Raw genomic sequence first — 20,300 nt, 5'->3', positions numbered from 1 at the left:
CTTTTTCTTCTATTCTGCTGCTTCAGGTACTTTTGCATCCATTATCCAGACTTTTTTGTCTTTTTTACTGGCAATTGTTAAGTCTGAGATGTTACGTGGCAGGTGCCTGTCTGTTTGAATAATAATAATTGTTGTTGTTGTTGATAGAACAGTCAGCCAGATGTTCAGACTGACTTGTCATCTTTATCCACCTACATTATTAATATGGTTCATTGCACAGTCAGCTAGATGTTTAGACTGGTATTTCCCCCCACATATGAGTCCTTCCCAAGGACCTCAGATAGACAGATGTTGTTTAATAACACTAAAAGTACCATTGGACTAAAATACACACATGGTTGGAAAAAATGATTAAACAACATAGAGATTTGAAACCAGAAATATTCCTATTAGGAATGATACCAGAAGGTTATAGTAAAGAAAATATTTACTTAATTATACATGTTTTAACAGCGGCTAGAATTGTATTTGCCCAAAATTGGAAACTTGATAAGATACTGATAGAGGGAAAAATAATTGAAAAAATATTTGAATGTGCAGAAATGAATAGATTGACACTAGAAATCAAAGAAAAAGAAGAATCTGAATATTATATGGTGTGGGATTTGTTTTACCAATGGATAGAAAATAGAATAAATTAAAAGGGATTGGATGTATTCATAGAGCAATTAGAGGAATTAGTGTAATAGACATATTTGATATTATTTACATGAGAATGTGATTATTTTTGTATTGTTAGATTTGATAAGAACACTATTAATAATGGTTAAATAATCGAAATATGTACCTAATCGATGCATGATTCAAATGGAATGGATTTGTTGTATATAAAAAACAATGAAAACTTTATATATGAAAAAATAGCATTGCAAGAGGTAAGCTACTCCTGTGATTACTTCAACTTATATAGTTGCCCATCTCATCAAGACAACATTTTAAAAAAATGATAGCCTAGGTAAAAGCCAATCTACCATAAATCAAATAACTTTACAAGTTCCAACTAATGGTCTGATCACCATGCTAGGAACACATCCATGTCTTCCAGGTTTCCAAAAAGCTGGCAAAGTCAGGAGCAAGCTAATTTTATTCCCTGAAAGAAAGTTGCCAATTACATTGTTCCAGAGTTAAAGCATGCTCCTTCTCCAGAGGCTTATATTTTGGCTTTCTGAAAAATAAAAGTGCTTAACTTTTTACCATGTTTTTAAATAATATGTGCTTTTAAAATGCTTTCAATCTGATTTCCCCAAAATGTGTTTTGATATTCAGCTAACTTTAATAGCATATCATATCACAGATTTTTTTTAGTAAACAGCTAAGGGAATTGGGAATTAGTCCAGGACTTCCCACTTAAACAAAACCAGAAATAAAATATTATATATCTCTCATTATCAGACATTACCTATAGATCTATTTCAGACACACTATTTTTTCTGGTCTCCTAATAAGCACTCATGCTGCCTCTTTTAGGCAGGTAGATATTTCCAAGCATAGGACAGAGAAATCCTGTTTCTTCTGAGAAAATATCTCATTATTTGCTTTCTTGCTTTTTAAAGTGGGAAAAAACCTCAGTAGCTTTTCAGTATCATTTCAGTTTTCATTTATCATTTTGGACAGTCTATCCTATCTAACTCTGCAAGGATGCTGAGGACTGGAAGGCAGTTGCCTGATGCTCACAGGTGCTATGAAGCCTGTGATACCACTAGATGGTGCCCACTGACTCCAAAATGATATGTTGTTTTATATTATATTTAATGTGTACTTATTTAATTTTAAAATGCTCACTTTTATTTTTAAAGAAATCTTACTAGTTTATGTTCCTTCATAAATCTTTCGCCATTTAATAAATATTTATGTTTTGGAGGCTTTAGCATTGCAGAAAATCATATACAGTAGCAATGTCTATCCTGATTCCTAATATGTACCAGCCAGAATACTCTTCTAGTAAAATCTAGAACTTTAAAAAAATTGTTTCCCCCCTCTCTCCAAGTAATGGAACTTTGACTTTGGTTATAGAGTCTAAAGCAGGGGTCGCCAACCTTTTGGACCTCAGGGACCACCACACTCATACTTTTGAACTCTGCGGACCAGAGACGCTGGGAAAATCTCCCCAAAAATTCTGCAGGAAAATCCCCCACCCCATTTTCCTACCGATCGATTGTTCTTTATTTGGGATTGCAGGATACCGTCTCCAGCTTCGTTCTCAGGGGGAGGGAGGGAGGGGGGGGAGAGAGAGAGAGACTGAGACTGAGACTGAGACTTTTGGCTTCATGCAAGGAAAGCAGCAGGAGCAGCAGAAGTCTTTCTTTTTCTCCCCCAAACTCTGCCAGGAATGAGCCTCTTGGAGCAGGATGCCTTGTAGGGTCCCAAAGACTCTTTTCTGGCAGAGTTTGGGGGAGGGAAAGAAAGACTTTGGCTGCTTTTCTTGCGTGCAGAAGAAAAAAGAAGCAGCCTGGTGGCCAGGCTAGGTACGTGGGGCAAGTGGGGAAAGTCCCCCCCCCCGCCCTTTCTCCCCTCCCCTCACTACCTCATGTTGTTTGCAGTGCAAGCGACTCAAGTCTTGTGTTCCCACGGGCCATGTGGGCGGCGCAGCCTTGCGTTCTTGCGCAGCCTGGATTAATTGCTTTGGGGGTGACATTTCTCTGCGGACCACCACAATTTTCTCACGGACCACTAGTGGTCCCCAGCCCACCAGTTGGCAACCACTGGTCTAGAGCAGAGGTATTAAACTTGAGTTGTCATGTTGCCATATGATGTATCACAACTTTTTCCCCCTTTGCTAAACCAGGGGTGGGCATGGCCAGTGCGTGATGCACCCGACCCACGGGCCGTGAGTTTGACACCCCTGGTCTAGAGTACTGTTATACAATCTAAAGCAGGATGTCAAACTTGCATCATCACATCATCGTCACATGACGGATCACAACTTTTCCCTCTTTGCTAAATTGGGCATGGGCGTGGCCAGCATGTGACACATCTGGTCCACAAGCCACGAGTTTGACAACCCTGATCTAGAGCATTGGTATCCAAACTTTCGGCTTGCTTGAGCCACATTTTGTAAAGAGGAATTGTCTTGAGTCGCATATAAAACATATAATATAGTAAATGTTTATAACTCACATAATGTTTCAGGTTTACGATCTTATGGGACCGCATTACTAGCTATCTAGGCTGCATTCAGCCCATGGACCACAGATTGGACACATGTGAAGTTACTTGATGCAACTTATGGATACATCTCAAAATGTAACATGCTTTTCTCTCATGAACTGTAGTAGTGGGAGGTGCTTCAGTCTCTTCCTAGTTAGGCTGGGCTTAATTGTGAAGACACTTCTCCTCTTCCATGGGACTCCTCCTTAGCATCCCCAGTTTTAGCTCAGCCTTCGTAGGAACAGGCAGCTTCTACTTTGGCCGGAATAGAACTAAGATTGCAGAGATTAGTAAAACCCAGGTTTGGTATTCAAATTCATTTAGGGAATCCCTTTGTCATCGAGGAAACCCAGTAGCTCCTGACGGTTCTCTTACATTATCCTTTTTTACAGGAAGTACAAATTCCCCAAGTTGGTTAAAAAGATCTTAAATTGCAGTCTTCTGACTGTAATATACCATAAGAATTCTGTCATGCCAACATTTTTCATCAGCTTTTCCCTCCTTATGATTTTCTGATATCAAACTTATAATTGCTTGACTATTGTGTGCCATCAGTTGTTTTTGACTCCTAGTGACTACATTGCTCCATGACAATCTATCCCAGGCCTATGAAACTGGCAGCCTGTGGGCCAGATGCATCACGTGCAGGCCACACCCATCCCGGCTCCGCAAAGGCAAAAAATATGCTATGTCATGTGAGGCGATCGAGTTTGACACCCGTGATTTATCCCTAACCTGTTTTTTTAAGTCTCCCAATGGTATCTTTATCGCCACTGTAAATGAATCTATCCACCTGTCTGCTCTTCTTCTCTTTCCCTCTACCTTTCTGACATTACAGTTGGGTTTTTGCATAGTATGTCTGAAATAAGATAATTTGTGCCTTGTCATTTTTGCCTCAAGTGAGAACTCTAGTTGATTCATTTGATGATCCATTGGTTTGTTTTCTTTGTTGCCATGCCTTACAGCTGCTGCCAGCAGTCAGTTATATAGGGCACTGTAGAAGGTGGAGATAATGACATCATGCATGACATGTGGCATTGCTGGTAACCCACTATAATATTTATTTTTATTTAGATATTTATTTATTTCATAATATTTACAATCCCAATGTCAAAGGACTCCAGTACTAATAAGAAGATTGGATTCAAAGTACAAATAATACAAGAAAAAATTGTCAGCCACCCAAAGTCATGTTTATGAGGTGAACAGCCATATAAATTTATTAAATGTATAAAAAAAGAAATACCTGTAATAGGCATCCAGGATAAAATTTTGGCAAAGCATTGACTGATATGTATTGAGATTATTTAGCTTCACATAGGTTCAATTTTAGGTAAGATGTTCTGTATGTAGCATTTGTCTCCAGCATTTCTAAGACAAACGTCATCCCTCTATTGTGCAATTTTATTTATCACATTTATTTGCCACTCATTTCACGATTTAAGGCAACTCTGCGATGATGAATACCAAGAGACAGTATTGAACTCAAATTGACTATTCCACCATGAACAGTTATTCCACTAATTCTGGGGTCATAAACATTCTCTTTTGTTTGTTTTAATCTTAATGTTGCATACATGCAAATTTAATTAAATGTACACTTACATTACTATGTTTTGTAGGTATGTCAATAAGAAATGAGCAGAATCAGAATTAGTTATACAAATTATCTGCCATTGTAAGGAGATTTTAGTAGTTTTGCTAATGACAACAGTAATCCATAGAATTGCCAAGGGTCAGACCTGACAGAATGGCTGGTATCAATGAGGCTAACGATAAGAATGCAGTCTAGCTAATGATAAGAATGAAAAAAAATAAGGTGAAGATACCACCTGCCAACATATTGTACAATACCTGTTTACTATTGGTAGCTCAAACTGTGGGATAAATGTTTGGAAGAATTGATTATAAGTCACTGGGAAGGCAAGTACACATGGAATATAGAAAAAAAGATTGAAGCCAGTTGCTGGTTCTAAAAGAAGACAAGGCAAGTTGATTCAAAACTTTTTTTTCTTACAAGGTTCTGGAAAAAAATCCTAACAGACCAATGAGCCATAAAGAGATTCTTCAGGTTATCCAAAAAGAAGGGTTAAAAGAGATTAGGTGAGTATGAATTATTTTCCAACTGTAAATTTTGTAAGTATTGCAGGTACAAATAGTTGACCAAAGCAGTATATGCATTCATCTCATGTTCATTTTGTGTTGCCATACTTTCTTTCAGATGAAAGAACTTCTAGATTGAAGTTCTTTTTTTGTATTTATGAAAACACTGAATAGGGAACTAATGCTACTTGGTAACAGACAAAAAGACATTTTGTTCATGAGCTGGAAGGCAACTTCCTGGTTGAAGTAGTATCATTTTGATGTTATGTGCCTTAAACAGTTTACTTTTCAGAGATGCTTGGGGGTTGAAACTGAGCTATCAATCAGTAAATCATTAGTTTTTTCACTAAGCTTAGGAACTGGACTAAGTTAATGCTTATTCCAATTTCCTCTGAGAACTCAAGGCAACTTTTAGAAAGATCTCCCTTAATTTTATCCTAACAACAATTTTGTGAGGATGGTTAGGCTGAGAAAGGATAACAGTCTAAAATGAACTCCATAGTTTGGATAAACTTGGTGTCTTCCATTCAAATTTATGAATATAATAAAGGAATTCTTAGCAATGTAGAGATCATGTTTGTAAAACTAACTTACAACTTTTTCTTCTACTAATTATTACGAGTATTATTTTTGAGGGTAAAGAAAGTATCAATATAGAAATATAACTTGCTTAGTAAATAAAAATTAAAATGAACTAAAAATTAGAGGAGGTAAAATCACTCATTGGAAATGATTAATGCTACTTTTTTGTGTTTAGCTTGGTCAATTTGCCTCTGATGAAGCTTTATTGCTAAGGATTTTTAAAATGTGGTCTGTTCCATTTAAAAGTCATACAGTAATGATTTAATTTAGTTAATGTTTTTGTAGATTGAAGACACATTTTTAATTTGAGATAGGATGGGGAAGAGTTACAAGATGTGGGACAGGTATACTATCTCCAGAGGGGACAAGACTAAGATTTTCAGCCCACTGTTAAAAGCAAAAAATACTTTAAAATTTGTGGCAAGCTCTTGTGACTATGTATGACTCTGGGAAGTTCCAGACCAAGAGGGCTTGATATTGTTTATTTCTTGTTTACACGGACACATCTCACTTAAAATATTGTTCTCATCACCCACAAGAGTTTGAGAAGGGCTTTTTGGGGGGCTCCTTCTTTTCTGATATTCTGCTGCTGACTGGAGATGTTGCATTTTCCAGAGATTTGCCTTTAAAAATTATTTACTTTTTTAATGATGATTCTTGTTTTACTGGGTCAAGAGATGGAATTTATGTTTAAAATGTATTATTTATTTTGGTTATTTATTAATTGAACTAGGCCAATTCAGATGTTTCTATTTGAAATGCAAAAGAATAAAAGAAATACAGAACTTTTAAAGAAATTACAAAAAGTAATAAGAACATCATATTATAGTATCTTTCAGAATTTAATTGAATGAATCTGTTAGTACTGTGTTTCTCACAAAATAAGGCTGGGCCTTTTTTTTTTTTTTTTGACCCCCGAAAAAACAGCTAGGCCGTCTTTTCGGGGGTGACTTAATTCCCTGCCCTTGCATCCTCGGGCGGGCGGGCAACGACAGCTTGGATGTTGACCTTGGCGTTGGTGGGGCACTTCGTATCAGGAGACCTTCCGCCACTGTTGCTTTCCCTTCTCCCCGTGCTGCAGCGGTGTTTAAAGCAACGCCGCAGCATTTGGCGCATCCATGCGTGGCCAGCCAGAGCTCCTCCCTGCAACCGGAGCCCGGCAGAGACACTCGGCTTCAGGTGCTCCTGTCACCGCCTTCCCTTTGCCTTCGAAGGCAAAGCCAATTCTTTTAAAAATGATGCCCTACTACTGGTACGACAAAGCCTCCCCTGCCCGAGAGGGCAGCCCAACCCCACGTGGGGAGGCAAATCTCCCAGGGCCACAGTGCAGGCCCACCCCGGGAGAAGCGCCCAGCTGCCATCCCTGCCTGGCGCCGGGCGGAGTGTCAAGAGCTTCGCCTGGGGTGCCCAGCGCAGCTGACTGCCAGGCCCTCCTGCCCGGTGGTGGAGCTCTCGCCAAAGCAGCGAGTGCCTCCCCGTAGGGCCCTCCACTCATCCCGCTAGGGCTGCACCAGAGCCATGCGGGCTGGGCAGAGCCGGGAAAGCGAGCCGCGGGTGCGCGCCCGCCTGCCAAGCGAAAGAGCCTGGCCAACCCAAGCTTGGCTTCCTTCCCAAGTCCCTCCAGCCCGAACCCGAAGGGACCACCGGGAGAGGCTGCCCGAGGCAGTGATAGCGCCTACCCATCCGTGGACAGGGAGGCAAGGCAACAGTCTGTGCCGCGTCCTCCTCCGAGCTGAGCCCCGCCGAGTGAGCGCCTCTGCCTGATGCCTGTGCTGCTGCAGCGTTTGGAGCTGCTGGTGCATTTGGAGATGCGTGGGGACGGGCTGGGCGAGGGGTGGAAAGGACGGGCGGCTTCGGGCTCTCTCCGCCGGACCTGCCGGCCAGGGAAGCAGTGCTGCTGTCACTTCGCCTCTCTGTCCACAGACGGGTGGGCACTATCATTGCCTTGGGCAGCCTCTCCCGGTGGCCCCTTCGGGTTCGGGCTGGAGGGACTTGGGAAGGAAGCCAAGCTCGGGTCAGCCTAGCTCTTTCGCTTGGCAGGCAGGCACGCACCTGCAGCTCGCTTTCCCGGCTCTGCCCAGCCCGCATGGCTGTGAGGCGGCCCTGGCAGGATGAGAGGAGGGCCAGGCGGGGAAGCAAGAGCTGCCTTGGCGAGAGCTCCGCCGCCGGGCAGGAAGGCCCGCCTGTCAGCTGCGCTGGGTGCCCCAGGCGAAGCTCTTCGCACTCTGCCCAGTGCCAGACAGGGATGGCGGCTGGGCGCTTCTCCTGGGGTGGGCCGATCCTGTGCTGCGGCCCCAGGAGATTCGCCTCCCCACGTGGGGTTGGGCTGCCCTCTCGGGCAGGGGAGGCTTTGTCATACCGATAGTAGGGCGTTGTTTTTAAAAGAATTGGCTTTGCCTTCGAAGGCGAAGGGAAGGCGGCAACAGGAGCGCCTGAAGCCAAGTGTCTCCACCGGGCTCCGGTTGCAGGGAGGAGCTCTGGCTGGCCACGCGTGGCTGCGCCAAACTCCAGCAGCACGGGGAGAAGGGAAAGCAACGGTGGTGGAAGGTCTCCCGATACGAAGTGCCCTACCAACCCCGAAGTCAACGCAGGCAGCACCATATCCGGGTATGCAACAAAAGTACTTCCTAACGGTAATGGCCCCCCTGCCATTCCTTCTGTTTTGCATGTTTAATATAGGCCTTAATTTGGGGGGAGGGGCTTAATTTGATTTTATGCCTATAAAATATGCTGGGACTTCCTATTGGGGGAGGCCGTATTGTTGGAGAAACACGGTACTTTACAATATAAACTATTCCCTTTCTTCAGTACTTCATTAAAAAATTGTCAGGCATGTTTTCCTTTTAAAGGAGATTGAAAAATTCTTATATGAACATTGTAGCTTATGCTTCAGAATTGAAGTTGTCAGAAAAATAATGCAAAGATGTATCCAATAACACACAATGCTATATTTCTCCAGAATGGGTGACTTCCTGGCTTTGGTTCCAATCTAGATCAGATGCTAAAAGAAATGAAATTGTATTCAGTAGTCTCTCTTCCAAATATCAGATGCTTATCCTTGATAATTTTTCTGCTTTATAAGTCTCTTGTCATAGATCTTTCAAGCAATTTGTTCCTAACAAGCATGATTTCTGTGTAACGATATGGGCTTTGTTCTTTCTAGTCACAGTAATAAATAAATAGAAATAAAACAATTTCCACCAGAAATTAGGTTCAATAAAGGGTCATGGAGTATTTTAAGTACATATATTTTTATTAAGTCATGCAACCAACTCACGAGATATGTTCTTAATTACATTGGGAGGAATATGGTTGTAAAATGAATGTGGTACATGTAATTCTCAGCTGACATCTGTAATAATGGAGCAGTTTCAGCAATATTCTTTGCTCCTACTTAGAAGTGGCATTGATTCTGCAGCCTTTTATGTTACTGGGTTTTTTTTTTACTTTCAGTGTAATTTGGACCTGAACGCCAAAGTAGTATCTTTTATTTATACTACCAAGACTCCCCCTTAAAACTTGCAAGGGCTGCTTGATGAATTTATCCCATTCTTGTCCCCCTTGTTCTCTATATTAATCTAAGGAAAATGTCTGGTATGAGTTGTGTGGGTGGTCAGTGGAAATATATGAAAATATTGTTTTACTGATATACTTAAATTGTTATCTTGTTTTTTCCCCTTTACCCATTCTCATTGTCTCCTTCAATTTGTTTTTGGATTTTCATCTTTTCCAGAAGGTAAGCGCCACAATTAATGAATAAATTCCTTTGCACATAAGTAATGCTACATTTATTTAGCTTGCTTTGCATAGAAGCTTAGTAATAATTTCATTGCTATTAGATTGAAGAATCATTTCTCTGTGTACCTAAAGCTTCTTTGTGGGAGGCCATGGCTAGCCAGATGAGGTGGGAAGGGCTGACATTTGCCAGTCGAGTCTTTGTTCTCTTTGACCTAGAATGAAAGAAGCTTAGCATTGGGCTCTTCTACTTGGATGATTTCATCTCTGATTGACTTGGCAGGGTTTTCTGAACCATCTTGTTGTTCACTCTAGGACCTTCTGAATGTTGAATTAAAATAAAGCAGAACTGGGGATCCTTTTTTGGCCCAAAGGCGGCAATCATTTAAACCCCTCCAGGGTCATGCCAGGGAGCCGTACGGAGTAAGACCATTCTCTTCCTTCTTATGCTTCCTTTCTCCCATAGCTTTTCATATAAACTGTTCCCTCCAGAGTCTCATTTCCCCCCTCTTTCCCCCCACAGAGCCTTTTTATAGCAATTTAAACTTTTTAGATGTCTGACCAGCTGTAGGAATGGAAGGAATTATTTTTCTAGAGTGGTTCCAGAGCATGAGGAATGGAGGTTTAATCTGACCTCCATTTTATCCTTGTGCAGCAGGGATAGTTGCACAAGCATTTTATCCTTGAAATATCTTCATTGGCATCACTAACATCTTTTAAAACACTAATTGCTATATAGAGGGAGGGGCCAGATGAGATGACAAGGGAAGTCCAGTGATATACCTCTGGCTAGTGGTTTCCTATTCAGACTACTGGCATATCTACATTATGACTTTTAGCTACAATACACTTCTAGAAATATAAGATACATCCTTGACAAAGGTTGTGATTTCCACACAATGAGTTAATGAACTTACTTATGCAACCAGCAATGTGAGTTATTGCTTATTGGTTTTTCAACTGCTCCCTCACCTATGAAGAGAAGTCACACTGAAACCACTATCAGAAGCAGATGCATTTCCTGAGTCCATTTAGATAAGTTATGTGCATTTATTTACTGGTAATGTGCTCTTTGCACAGTTTTTTGGCACAATCTTTCTGTATTCTAGTTTTAGAGCAGGAATGAGCTGCCATGGCTTTTTGGGACCTGGGACCCCTTTTTAACTAGAATCCCAGAAAATTGGTGGTGTGATTTTATACTGTTTGAGACAAGAAGTACATGAAAAACATTGTTTGAATCTTCAAATGCTTTAAAAAGAGAGAATAAAATACAGCTTAACACTCCAAAAGTGGGGGTGGGGAGGGGGAGAGGAATAAGTGCTATATCCATATTATGTACTATCACCTTCTCTTCAGCTCTCTGGTTCTTCCTAGATATGAAATATGTCCTTATTTGACAAAATGTTGCCCACTTCTGTTATAGAAACAAAGGTTTCTGTTTGTACATAAGCAAATGAAATGAACTGATCCCTCATTGGTATTATAGGCTAAGGTAAATTAAGTGAATTGTCTCGTGGGAGTAAATATTAGCCAGTGCTTTTCGTATGTCTTTGGTTTCAGACTAGTCTTGTGTTTAATTTAAATCCACACTTTATGGCATATTGTGGTTACAATTTGTATATCTAGATTTCATGTTTGGAAAGCTTAATGCATTGTTCATAAATGAAAGTGATTGGTTTATGAGTGTATTAGTTGATTTTTACTGGGTGTTGAACAGTAAACAAGCACACATTGGAAGCAACTTGGAAGAGTAAAAAAACTGAACGTATGAACTCACTTTATTTTGTAATGCTGCTTCTCAGCTTTATTAAGGATGCACAACACACACGGGAATTTGCAGTTGAATTAAAGGCAACTCATTTTGGGAAATATTGTGAATTTGATGTATTTTACTCTCAAACCAGCATATTTTAATGTTTTTTTAATCCCAGTATGTCTGAAACAATGAAGACTCTTGAATCATTCCCATAAATGTCTAAAGTTTTTTTCTTAACATTTTGGTTGTCAGAGCTGCAGAAAGTTCTAATATCTCTGCTGCATTTTTAACATATGGCTTGGCATTTATGTTTAGGAATGTGATAGACTATGCATGAAATTACAGAAGAAATTTTTTCCTTCCTGGGAATTCTCTGAATAGCAAGAGCAGTTTTCTCTTTTATAATTAACGTGTATGAAAATTTAGTGCTATATTTTGCAGTATATGCTTGCTTATAGAGAATTTACTTGTTAAATTATATTGTCCATTGTCTCTAAAATTTCCCCCTAAGTGCCATGGACTGTAGCCAACCCTTATTTCATTTTTAAAAAATGATAATTTGCAAACACTGAAGAATTGTTTAGAAGTTAGTTGGATTTGAGCTTCACTCAAAATAAATAAAGTTGGGCAAGGTGCTTCTTGGATCATTTCTTTTACCTTCCTGTAATGCATAGTTCCAGCAGATACAAAGTGTGATAGTTGTGCTTTGTATCGCTGGTGGCTAATTCTTCACTTCTGTTTCCAGCGGAACTTCTCCGCTTGCATGCCTGAATGCTATGCTGCACACCAACTCCCGTGGAGATGAAGGAATATTCTATAAGGTTCCTGGAAGGATGGGGGTCTATACATTGAAAGTAAGTGAGACTCCCACTTGAAATGTGCACCCTCTTTATGATGCAGATGTTTTCAACAAATCTTCCCAATGGGGCATAGGATAGTTTTTGAAATGGTGAGTAGTGACAATATGTGGTGTATGGATTTGGCAATGTTCCTGCACTAACCTTTATGATTGATTAGAACACAAACCAATTGTTAAACATTAATTGAAAGTCTTAATTAACTTAACAGGAAGTTCATTGAGTCAAATCCATACAATCTATAGTTAGGCATTTGAGAAGCTGTTAGAAATACAAGAAACCTTCTATTGAGTTATGCCATTGATTAATTTAGTTCAATATTATTAACACTGGCAGTAGCTCTCCAGGCTTTCAGACATGGGTCTATGTTCTTGACTCAATCTAGAACTTCCACATGTTCTGTCACTAAACTAGGGTTTTTCTTTTTTGAGAATAGACTTTCTAGTAGTGTAGCATGTATTGATGAAGATAAAATGTATTATCATGAAGATTGTTTTCCAAGAATTATATTTTAACAAACTAAAGAAACCAAGTGAAGAAAACAGATGGAATGTTAACTATGATTGTACTAACAATTTGAGGTGTTTTGAGGTGCACAAAAGAACAGATGTGTGGTAGTCTCCATTCCTTGGAACTGTGGGAGGCATCTTTTGGGAATACTGAGAGATGTGGGCAGTCCTTTTTCGGATGGGATAGTATGAGATCTACTTTTCCTCTGGAGTGTCAAGCTAACCTGTATCCATCCATGTTAAATAAAAATGGAAATTCCTCTTGAGTGTAATTCCATGTGAATTCAGAGACACATTTATTTAATTATCTTGGGAGCTATATCATATTGGTTTGCTACTATCTTCTCCTTGGATTTATTTAGTTAAATTTTCCAGTCCACTTTATAGTTCTGGGATTTTTTGGAAGTCTCCCATTCAAGTACTAATCAGATCCAAATGTGCTTAGTTTTCCTAGATCAACCAAAGTTAAATAGATGCCGCCACCTAAATGGTCTCATCCATATTAGTTGTCTGTAGATAAGGTCTATATCATCTTTTATAGTTGCCTTTAATTACATGATGTTCCTAGAAGAGCATGTTCCTTCATTTTTGAACTAATAGCATCAATTTGTTTTAGAATTTAATTCTCCTTTATGTTAAACTGAAATATAAAGCTATACTTTACACATTAGATTTGTCTGCCTGTGGTTTGTATAATTCTTTCTCTGTTACCTCATTTGCAGAAAGATGTTCCTGATGGGCTGAAGGACTTGTCTGAAGGCTCAGAAGAAAGCAGTGATATACAATCAGATTCCCCCAGCTCAGAAAGCAGCAGTAGCAGTAGCAGTGACCAGAGTAGCAACAAGGAAGGAAGAAAAAGCAGGTGGCAAAGGAAAGGTAGATATTTTAAAAAAAATCTCTTCCTCCACCTCATCTCCATAACAATGTATGCCCTTCCTCTCTATTGGCTTTTATTGCAAAATCAATCAAGATGTTTTATTAACTGCAGTTGTTCCTGAATTTTGTAGCTGGTTATGCAGCAGATTAAAGCTTTAATCAAAAACTTTAACCTTAGACTATCTACTATTGACCTCACCCCTTTCCTAAGAGGTCTGTAGTGGGCATGCATAAGCGCACCAACGTGCCTACCGTCCCTGTCCTATTGTTTCTTTTATTTTTCTTATATGTACCCATTTCATGTATTCATAACTATGTGTATACTTATACCTATTATCTTGTAAGCAATTGACAAATCAAATAATAAATAAAAAAAGTCTAGTAGCTGAAATTGTAGATGAAAATTGAAGCTTTTGTGGGTTGTCCTAGTATTGCTCTACACCACTATTTCTTAAACTTTTTTCTCTCTTGAATCATGTCCCACTTTTAAAAATTATGGAAGAGCTCAAAATAACTTTATTTGCATGAGTCATATTTATTGATACTCAGTATATTTAAAATTAGAATAGATGCATTTGCCACCAAAACTGATTCTTACAATTATTTGATGGGACTTTAATACAGTATTGTATTATTTTTTTAAACATGGGCAGGCAATTTTGACTTTTCAAATCTCTGGGAGGGACTTGGGGGAACACCAAGCATTCTAGGATCAGTTTTTAAGAAATGCTACTCTAGACAGAGCTTTGTAACTTTCTCTGGTCTGTTTCTTCTCTAAAATGCCAAAAAGCTTATAAGCTTTGAAAGCATCTTTTCACAGGTGGGAATGATACACATAGTCCTCAACTTACTGTGACAATTGAGACCAGAATTTCCATCTCTTAACTTATGTGGTTGTAAAGTACAGTTGTATTGTTTAGCAACATCAGTCCCTGCAGTCCTGGTGGCCATCATTAATTGAATCCCACAGTCAAAGTTGAAGATACTGCCAGTTGGTTTCTCACAACCAAAGTCAGCAAAGAAATCAGCAGGAATTTGCAAGTCCCATAGTGGCAGGCAGTTGGTTGTTGCCAGATGGAGGAGGGAGTGAGGGGTGCAGGGGAGGGTCAGGGAGGGTCATGAAGTGAAGGAGGGTCAGCAGGAGTGTGAGGTTGTACGTCATCCAGAATCACTTGGTTGAGTTGAATGACTATAGAAATTGAATAAATAAATAAGAGAAGTAGCATACAGGTTGGGGAGGGTGTACAAGGTTGCAAGGAGATGTGTGCGTGGCCCGAGGTTCAGGGAAGATACATATGGGTATGGGGATGTGCGATGGGTTAGCGCAAGTTAGGAAGGATGTGTGGGGATGCATGAAATGATGTGTGTGAGAGAGGTGTTGCATGGATTTCGAAGGGTGCACATGCATGAGAGGTTGTGCAAGAGACACAGGTCAGTGAGGGTATACAGGGGTGATCAAAAGGCACAGGCTAAGATGTGCAAGGCTGTCTGGGTGCATCAGAGGTGTGGGGCTGGTCAGGGAGAGGGTGAAGTGGGTGCACTAGAAGCAATAAATAGGTTGGGGAGGGTACATGGGTGTGTGAGTAGCCACAGGTGGGGAGACTTACTCCAGTGACTTTTGACTTCCTGTAATGACCTTGAGGGATGAGGAGAAGAGATGCTCCTAGAAAATACTTGACAAGAGAGGGAGGAACCCCCAGTGGCTTAATTGTCAGAAGAAGAAATTTAGGAAAGACCCGCCCTAATTGATCTGGTGTTTAAAAGTGGTGATGGGAGATTTGAACCTTTAGACTTGCAAGATTCTCTTAATGTAGCCTTACAATAAAGTAGAATTAGCTCATCTAATCATGTTTCCTGTCTGGTTTTACAGGGGTGGGTGGGTGGGGGACTGATATCAATTATGCAAATCTCAAGGTACAAACCACTACATAGATTCTTTTCTATTGGAAAATATGAGTATACTAGACATTGCAAAGGCTGCATGTAGACCAGCCCTATAAAAATGAAAGGCAGTATTGTGGGGCCTGGAATCTAAGTATAACATCTTTTGCAGTAGCAAGGCAATAATGCAAAGCAAGGAAGTCTGTGTCATTCATTTGCCTTCGGTGTTTCCTAGATGGGAAGGGATTTGATTATTAATTATTTTTCTAAAATCTATTTTGGAACTTACGTTACCCTTTGTGCATTTCTGCTCCAAAATAATAGGAAACCAAAATGTCAGATTTTAGCAGTTATGATCAGAAATGACTCTAGTAATTACTTTAAAGAATGGATCATTAAAATTAAAAAGCCTCAGGTGACTTACTTTTTCCTAACTCAAATGAGAGACCAATTTATCCACATCACAGTTTAAGCTTTCTTCATTCAGGAATTGTCCCCTTCTGTATCATTCTGACCTCTCTTTAAAATTAGAAAGAGGAATTCCCACCCATTGATCTCAGAGTATGAACAACTGTAGAGAGGTTTGTTGTTTATTTAACAATTTTGCAGTATATAGCCTCCCATCTCACATAATAGGACATTGGACAGTATACAGAGTTGGTCCAGATCTCAGTGCCTTTCTAGAATAAACCCCTCTCCTGACACAACAGAATGTCACTTTCTAACACTAATTTTTTTAATTTAACCTTTTAATTTTAAATTTAATCAACAAACAAGATTGTCTCTTTTCTCAGAACGATGATAAGCAAAGAGAGAATTAGTGGCAGACTATGTATCAAGAATATTATATATTGTACATTGTACTTTGTGGCACGTATGGCTCTAATGTGTTTTTATAGGCAGTCCTCAACTTACGACCACCATTGAGACTGGAATTTCTGTCCTGTCATAAATCATTGTAGTTGTATGTCAAGTCATACTCAATTTTACGATAATTTTTATTGTGATTGTTAAGCAAATTATCATGTTTCTGAAGTGAATTGTGCTTTTTAAGAAAATCATGTAGTCATTAAGCAAATCCAGCTTCCCCCAATGGGCTTCCCCAACCATGGTAAGAATGGTAGCTATTTGTAATCTTGTGATCACAAGATATTGCAACCAGTTGTGAATGCAAACTGGTTGCCAAATGCCCCTGTTGTGATCACGTGATCCTGGGGATGATGCAATTATCATAAGTGTGAGTACGCATCTTTTCCATTGTAACTTTGAACAAACAAGTCAAGGATTCCCTGTATATCCTACAGATATATGCAGCAACATATACAAAGAGCAGCTTCAAAGGAACTATTTGGTCCTACAGTGGTTTCTGAATGCCAGTAGCTTTACAACAGCTTCATCTCATGTATGTATCTCTAAGTTGAGAAGTTAATCACAAAAACTAGAGGAAGGTTGCAATACAAGATAAATAATTATTGTTGACAAAATCGTAATACATATTTTCAACGCTTCTCTATCAGGATTCTCTTTAAAAAGGAGACATATACAGTAACTTTTTGGGATGGAATATGTACCTGGAGAAGCAGTGGGGGAGATTTTTGACAACGCAGAACTTTCTCAGAGAGAGGCCTAGATTAAGAGACTATGCAGTCACAAGATCGATGGGGGATGGGGGGAAAGATTCGGGGTAGCCACATCCTAGAATCTCTCAAGATCTATCTAGTAGATTAGAAAGTTAATAGTTTAATTTGGTAACATGCTGTTCATTAGGTGTAACTGTGTAAGCAAATAAAGGATTGATCTCAGTTGGTTGGGTCTAATACATTTGTACTTGGTATATATAACTGTTAAGTTGTGTTTATCAAATATTCAATCACTCATATTGTTCATATACTGGGTTAAGAGCTGTCTTTAAGGAAAAATGATGGCACTCAAAATTTTTCATCCAATCTTGTGCCACCTTTGGAAAAAACAGTGGAAAAAAAGCATGTGCAATTTTTCCTCTAGTAAGTAGGTAGCAGTTTTTCCTGCTTTGGGCCTTCGGTGCTACTATACTTCAGCATTAATTTGCAATCCAGGCTAATGGTTCCTTTTTGCACAGATTAAAAAAAAAACTGTTGAAGACTAACATTTATTTGCTTTAAACCATAACTTCTTTCTCTCACTTAGTACAATAATAGACAATGTTTATCTCTCTAAGTGTTGCTGAATTTTAGCTCCTCTGAGTTGGAATCACATGGCCAGCCAGTGGTGAGACAAAAGGGGAATGCACTAGTTCTAAAAAATTGTGCAAAAGACATTTTGTTATCTAGAGAAGCTTGGTCTTGCAGAATGTATAAAATCAAGTTACTGAAAGAGTCTGTCTTGTTTCATTAAGTTTTGTACATAAAAGAATTATACAAAGAACCTATTGAGCAAATTTCTTACATTTATACCGCTGCACTGGAGTATTTTAAACACTGTGGTTGTATCTCAGTCCTATTTTGATATTTTAACTGAAGATTGTTGAAAGTACAAAGGGGATGTAATTAATACAGAAAGAAGTATCAACAGGGTACATGACTTTCAAGTTAGCATGTGGCTCTGGAGAGGATTGCTTTATTGAGTCTTGCTTCAGTTACAGATTGCTAACTGTTTTGAGGCTTGGTAATAAAATTAATGTGCCAAGTGCTCTTTTATTAGAGTGGGGTCTCTTCCAACGTGTGCCAAAAAGGCCTCAAACTTACTTATTTTCTCAATAAGAGTATACTTGATAGTTTGTCTTCCCTGACCCAAGGAGCTTGCAGTTGTTAAGGGAACCATTTTACCATTCATAACTTGGAAATAGATGGAAAGTGCTGGAGGTAGAAGGAATATGCTGGATCTAATAGAGTCACACTGATTGTGATTCCAAACACTATAGCTTCAATTGTGGTACTGCTAAGCTATGCAGACCAATAATGGCAGTTATTGTTTCGCTGGAGTAGCTTACAAAGTTTGGTGTAATTCTTTCACTACCAAGCACGTGCAAGAAATATACTGACGAATCATCATACAATCCCATAAAACATAATACATCCAGGACTCGAGAAATATTTTTATGCCCCTTCATACATATTTAAAATGTTCTTGGATAGATTTGGACCTCCACTATACAGCCTCCACTTGAATCCATTGTGTGAAAAGAAGTTTATAATCACTCTTGATAGTTGGAGTATTGAGATGTTCATAATTGCCCTGATTTCTTACATAAAGTCACACCTTTCTTTTAGGGATATTGTATGGAATTTTACATCTGGCTTTCCTCATGCAATGCAAGAGGTATCTCGAAAACAGTTAAACTCGTGGCTCACAACCCTTCTACTATATTGGATTTTTACATGAAGAATTAATAGATGAATAGAGAGAACAGAAAAGTAAGAGGCTTCATTGATTGTATGGAATTTCCAGTATATTCACTAAAGACAATGCGATGGTGATAATTCATGTACTGAGATAGTTTGAGTCATATGCAGTTCTTTTAGTTAAGCCGAATTAGAGGACCTTTAAGTTCCCGAGAGTCACATTCCATTCCAGGAGCAAACTTCTATGGCAAGCTACTACTTGTTTTTGAGAATATAGCTATAACTGTATATCAGCATTTTCGAAATGATAGCATGCTAAACCTGTCAGTTCATAACCCTGAACACCAAAGCTGCTATTAAATATGCCTTCTAGCCAAAAATGTTGCGTATGCTGCCCTATTTGTAGTAGCAGAAGTATGGGGGTGGAGTGGGGGTTAAATTGTAGAGTTTTAACTGTAGATTTTTAATGCTATATACTCTCCCCCAAACTCCGCCAGAAATGAGTGTTTGCCGGCGCAGCCTTTTGGAGCAGGATGCCTTGCAGGGTCCCAAAGACTCATTTCTGGCGGAGAAAAAGATTTGGGGGAGAGAAAGAAAGACTTTTGCTGCTTTCCTTGTGTGCAGCCAAAAGCAGAAGAAAGAAGTGGAAAGAAGCAGCCCGGAGGCCAGGCCAGGCAAGTGGGGCAAGTTCCCCCCCTCCGCCCTTTCCCCCCTCCCCTCACTACCTTGTGCTGTTTGCAATGCAAGTGGCGCAAGCCTTGTGTTCCCACGGGCCATGTGGACGGCACAGCCTTGTGTTCCCGTGCAGCTTGGATTAATTGCTTTGGGGGGTGCTTTGGGGGTGACAGTTCTCTGCAGACCACAAAATTTTCTCACGAACCACCAGTGATCCCCAGCCCACTGGTTGGCGACCACTGATCTAAGAAGTAGTCAGTGCTTTCTTAGGGGAAGATGTACTAGATGACTTCAAGGAGGAATTGATGTGGTTTCTTCTAAAGACGCCTTCCTTGAATCTTTCCTTCTTAGGGATAGCTATTGAGAAAGTAGTGTGGCTTCAATTATACATGCACTAGATGAGGTGTATTATCTGGGCCCTTTTCAGACCCTAAATAGAACAGAAATGGATAGATGACTTTGGTGGATTATCTCATAACATGGATAGAGAGAGTGTCCCATCCTTATTGTCTTCTTAAGTGGCATTTTGTAGCATTAATTATGTTATCCTTCTGGATGAGCTGTGAGTTGGATATATGTTTTACAGTCGTTCCTCCTTCCTAAATAGATACTACTGGCAGCAATAGTGCAAGAAGGTGAACTGAAGTGTGCTCTGTCTAATTCCTAATTTTTAACATGTATACAAAAAGATGCAGGATTAGTGTGCCATTGATACCAAACTGTGTCTCTTTGGACAAACCAAAGGTGCAAAATAATTCTTGATCCAGTGCTGGGAGGTTCTGATAACCTGGATGGAAGAAACAAACTGGATGAACTATTCCTCTACAAATCATCACTTTGTTTGCTCAGGTTTTAACCA

General features: G+C 39.6%; 1 protein-coding gene across 2 annotated transcripts in view; it reads left to right on the top strand.

The window, feature by feature from the left end:
• The window catches only part of ASXL2 (ASXL transcriptional regulator 2), a 69,202-nt gene that overhangs the window by 29,025 nt on the left and 19,877 nt on the right, over positions 1-20,300 (top strand). The window contains exons 2-4 of one of the 2 annotated variants that reach the window (XM_087959517.1): positions 5,168-5,250; positions 12,069-12,177; positions 13,412-13,565. In XM_087959517.1, coding sequence (XP_087815643.1) covers positions 5,168-5,250; positions 12,069-12,177; positions 13,412-13,565 — 346 coding nt within the window. Of the gene's footprint in view, positions 1-5,167; positions 5,251-9,900; positions 9,991-12,068; positions 12,178-13,411; positions 13,566-20,300 lie in introns of those variants that run through there. The other variant, XM_087959509.1, reaches the window with a different exon arrangement.

This window comes from Notechis scutatus, chromosome 1, assembly GCF_049901735.1.
Source record: "Notechis scutatus isolate UNSWTSFEM ecotype Mainland chromosome 1, rNotScu1.2, whole genome shotgun sequence".
Taxonomy (NCBI): Eukaryota; Metazoa; Chordata; class Lepidosauria; order Squamata; family Elapidae; genus Notechis; species Notechis scutatus.
This window is presented reverse-complemented; position numbering and strand designations above follow the sequence as displayed.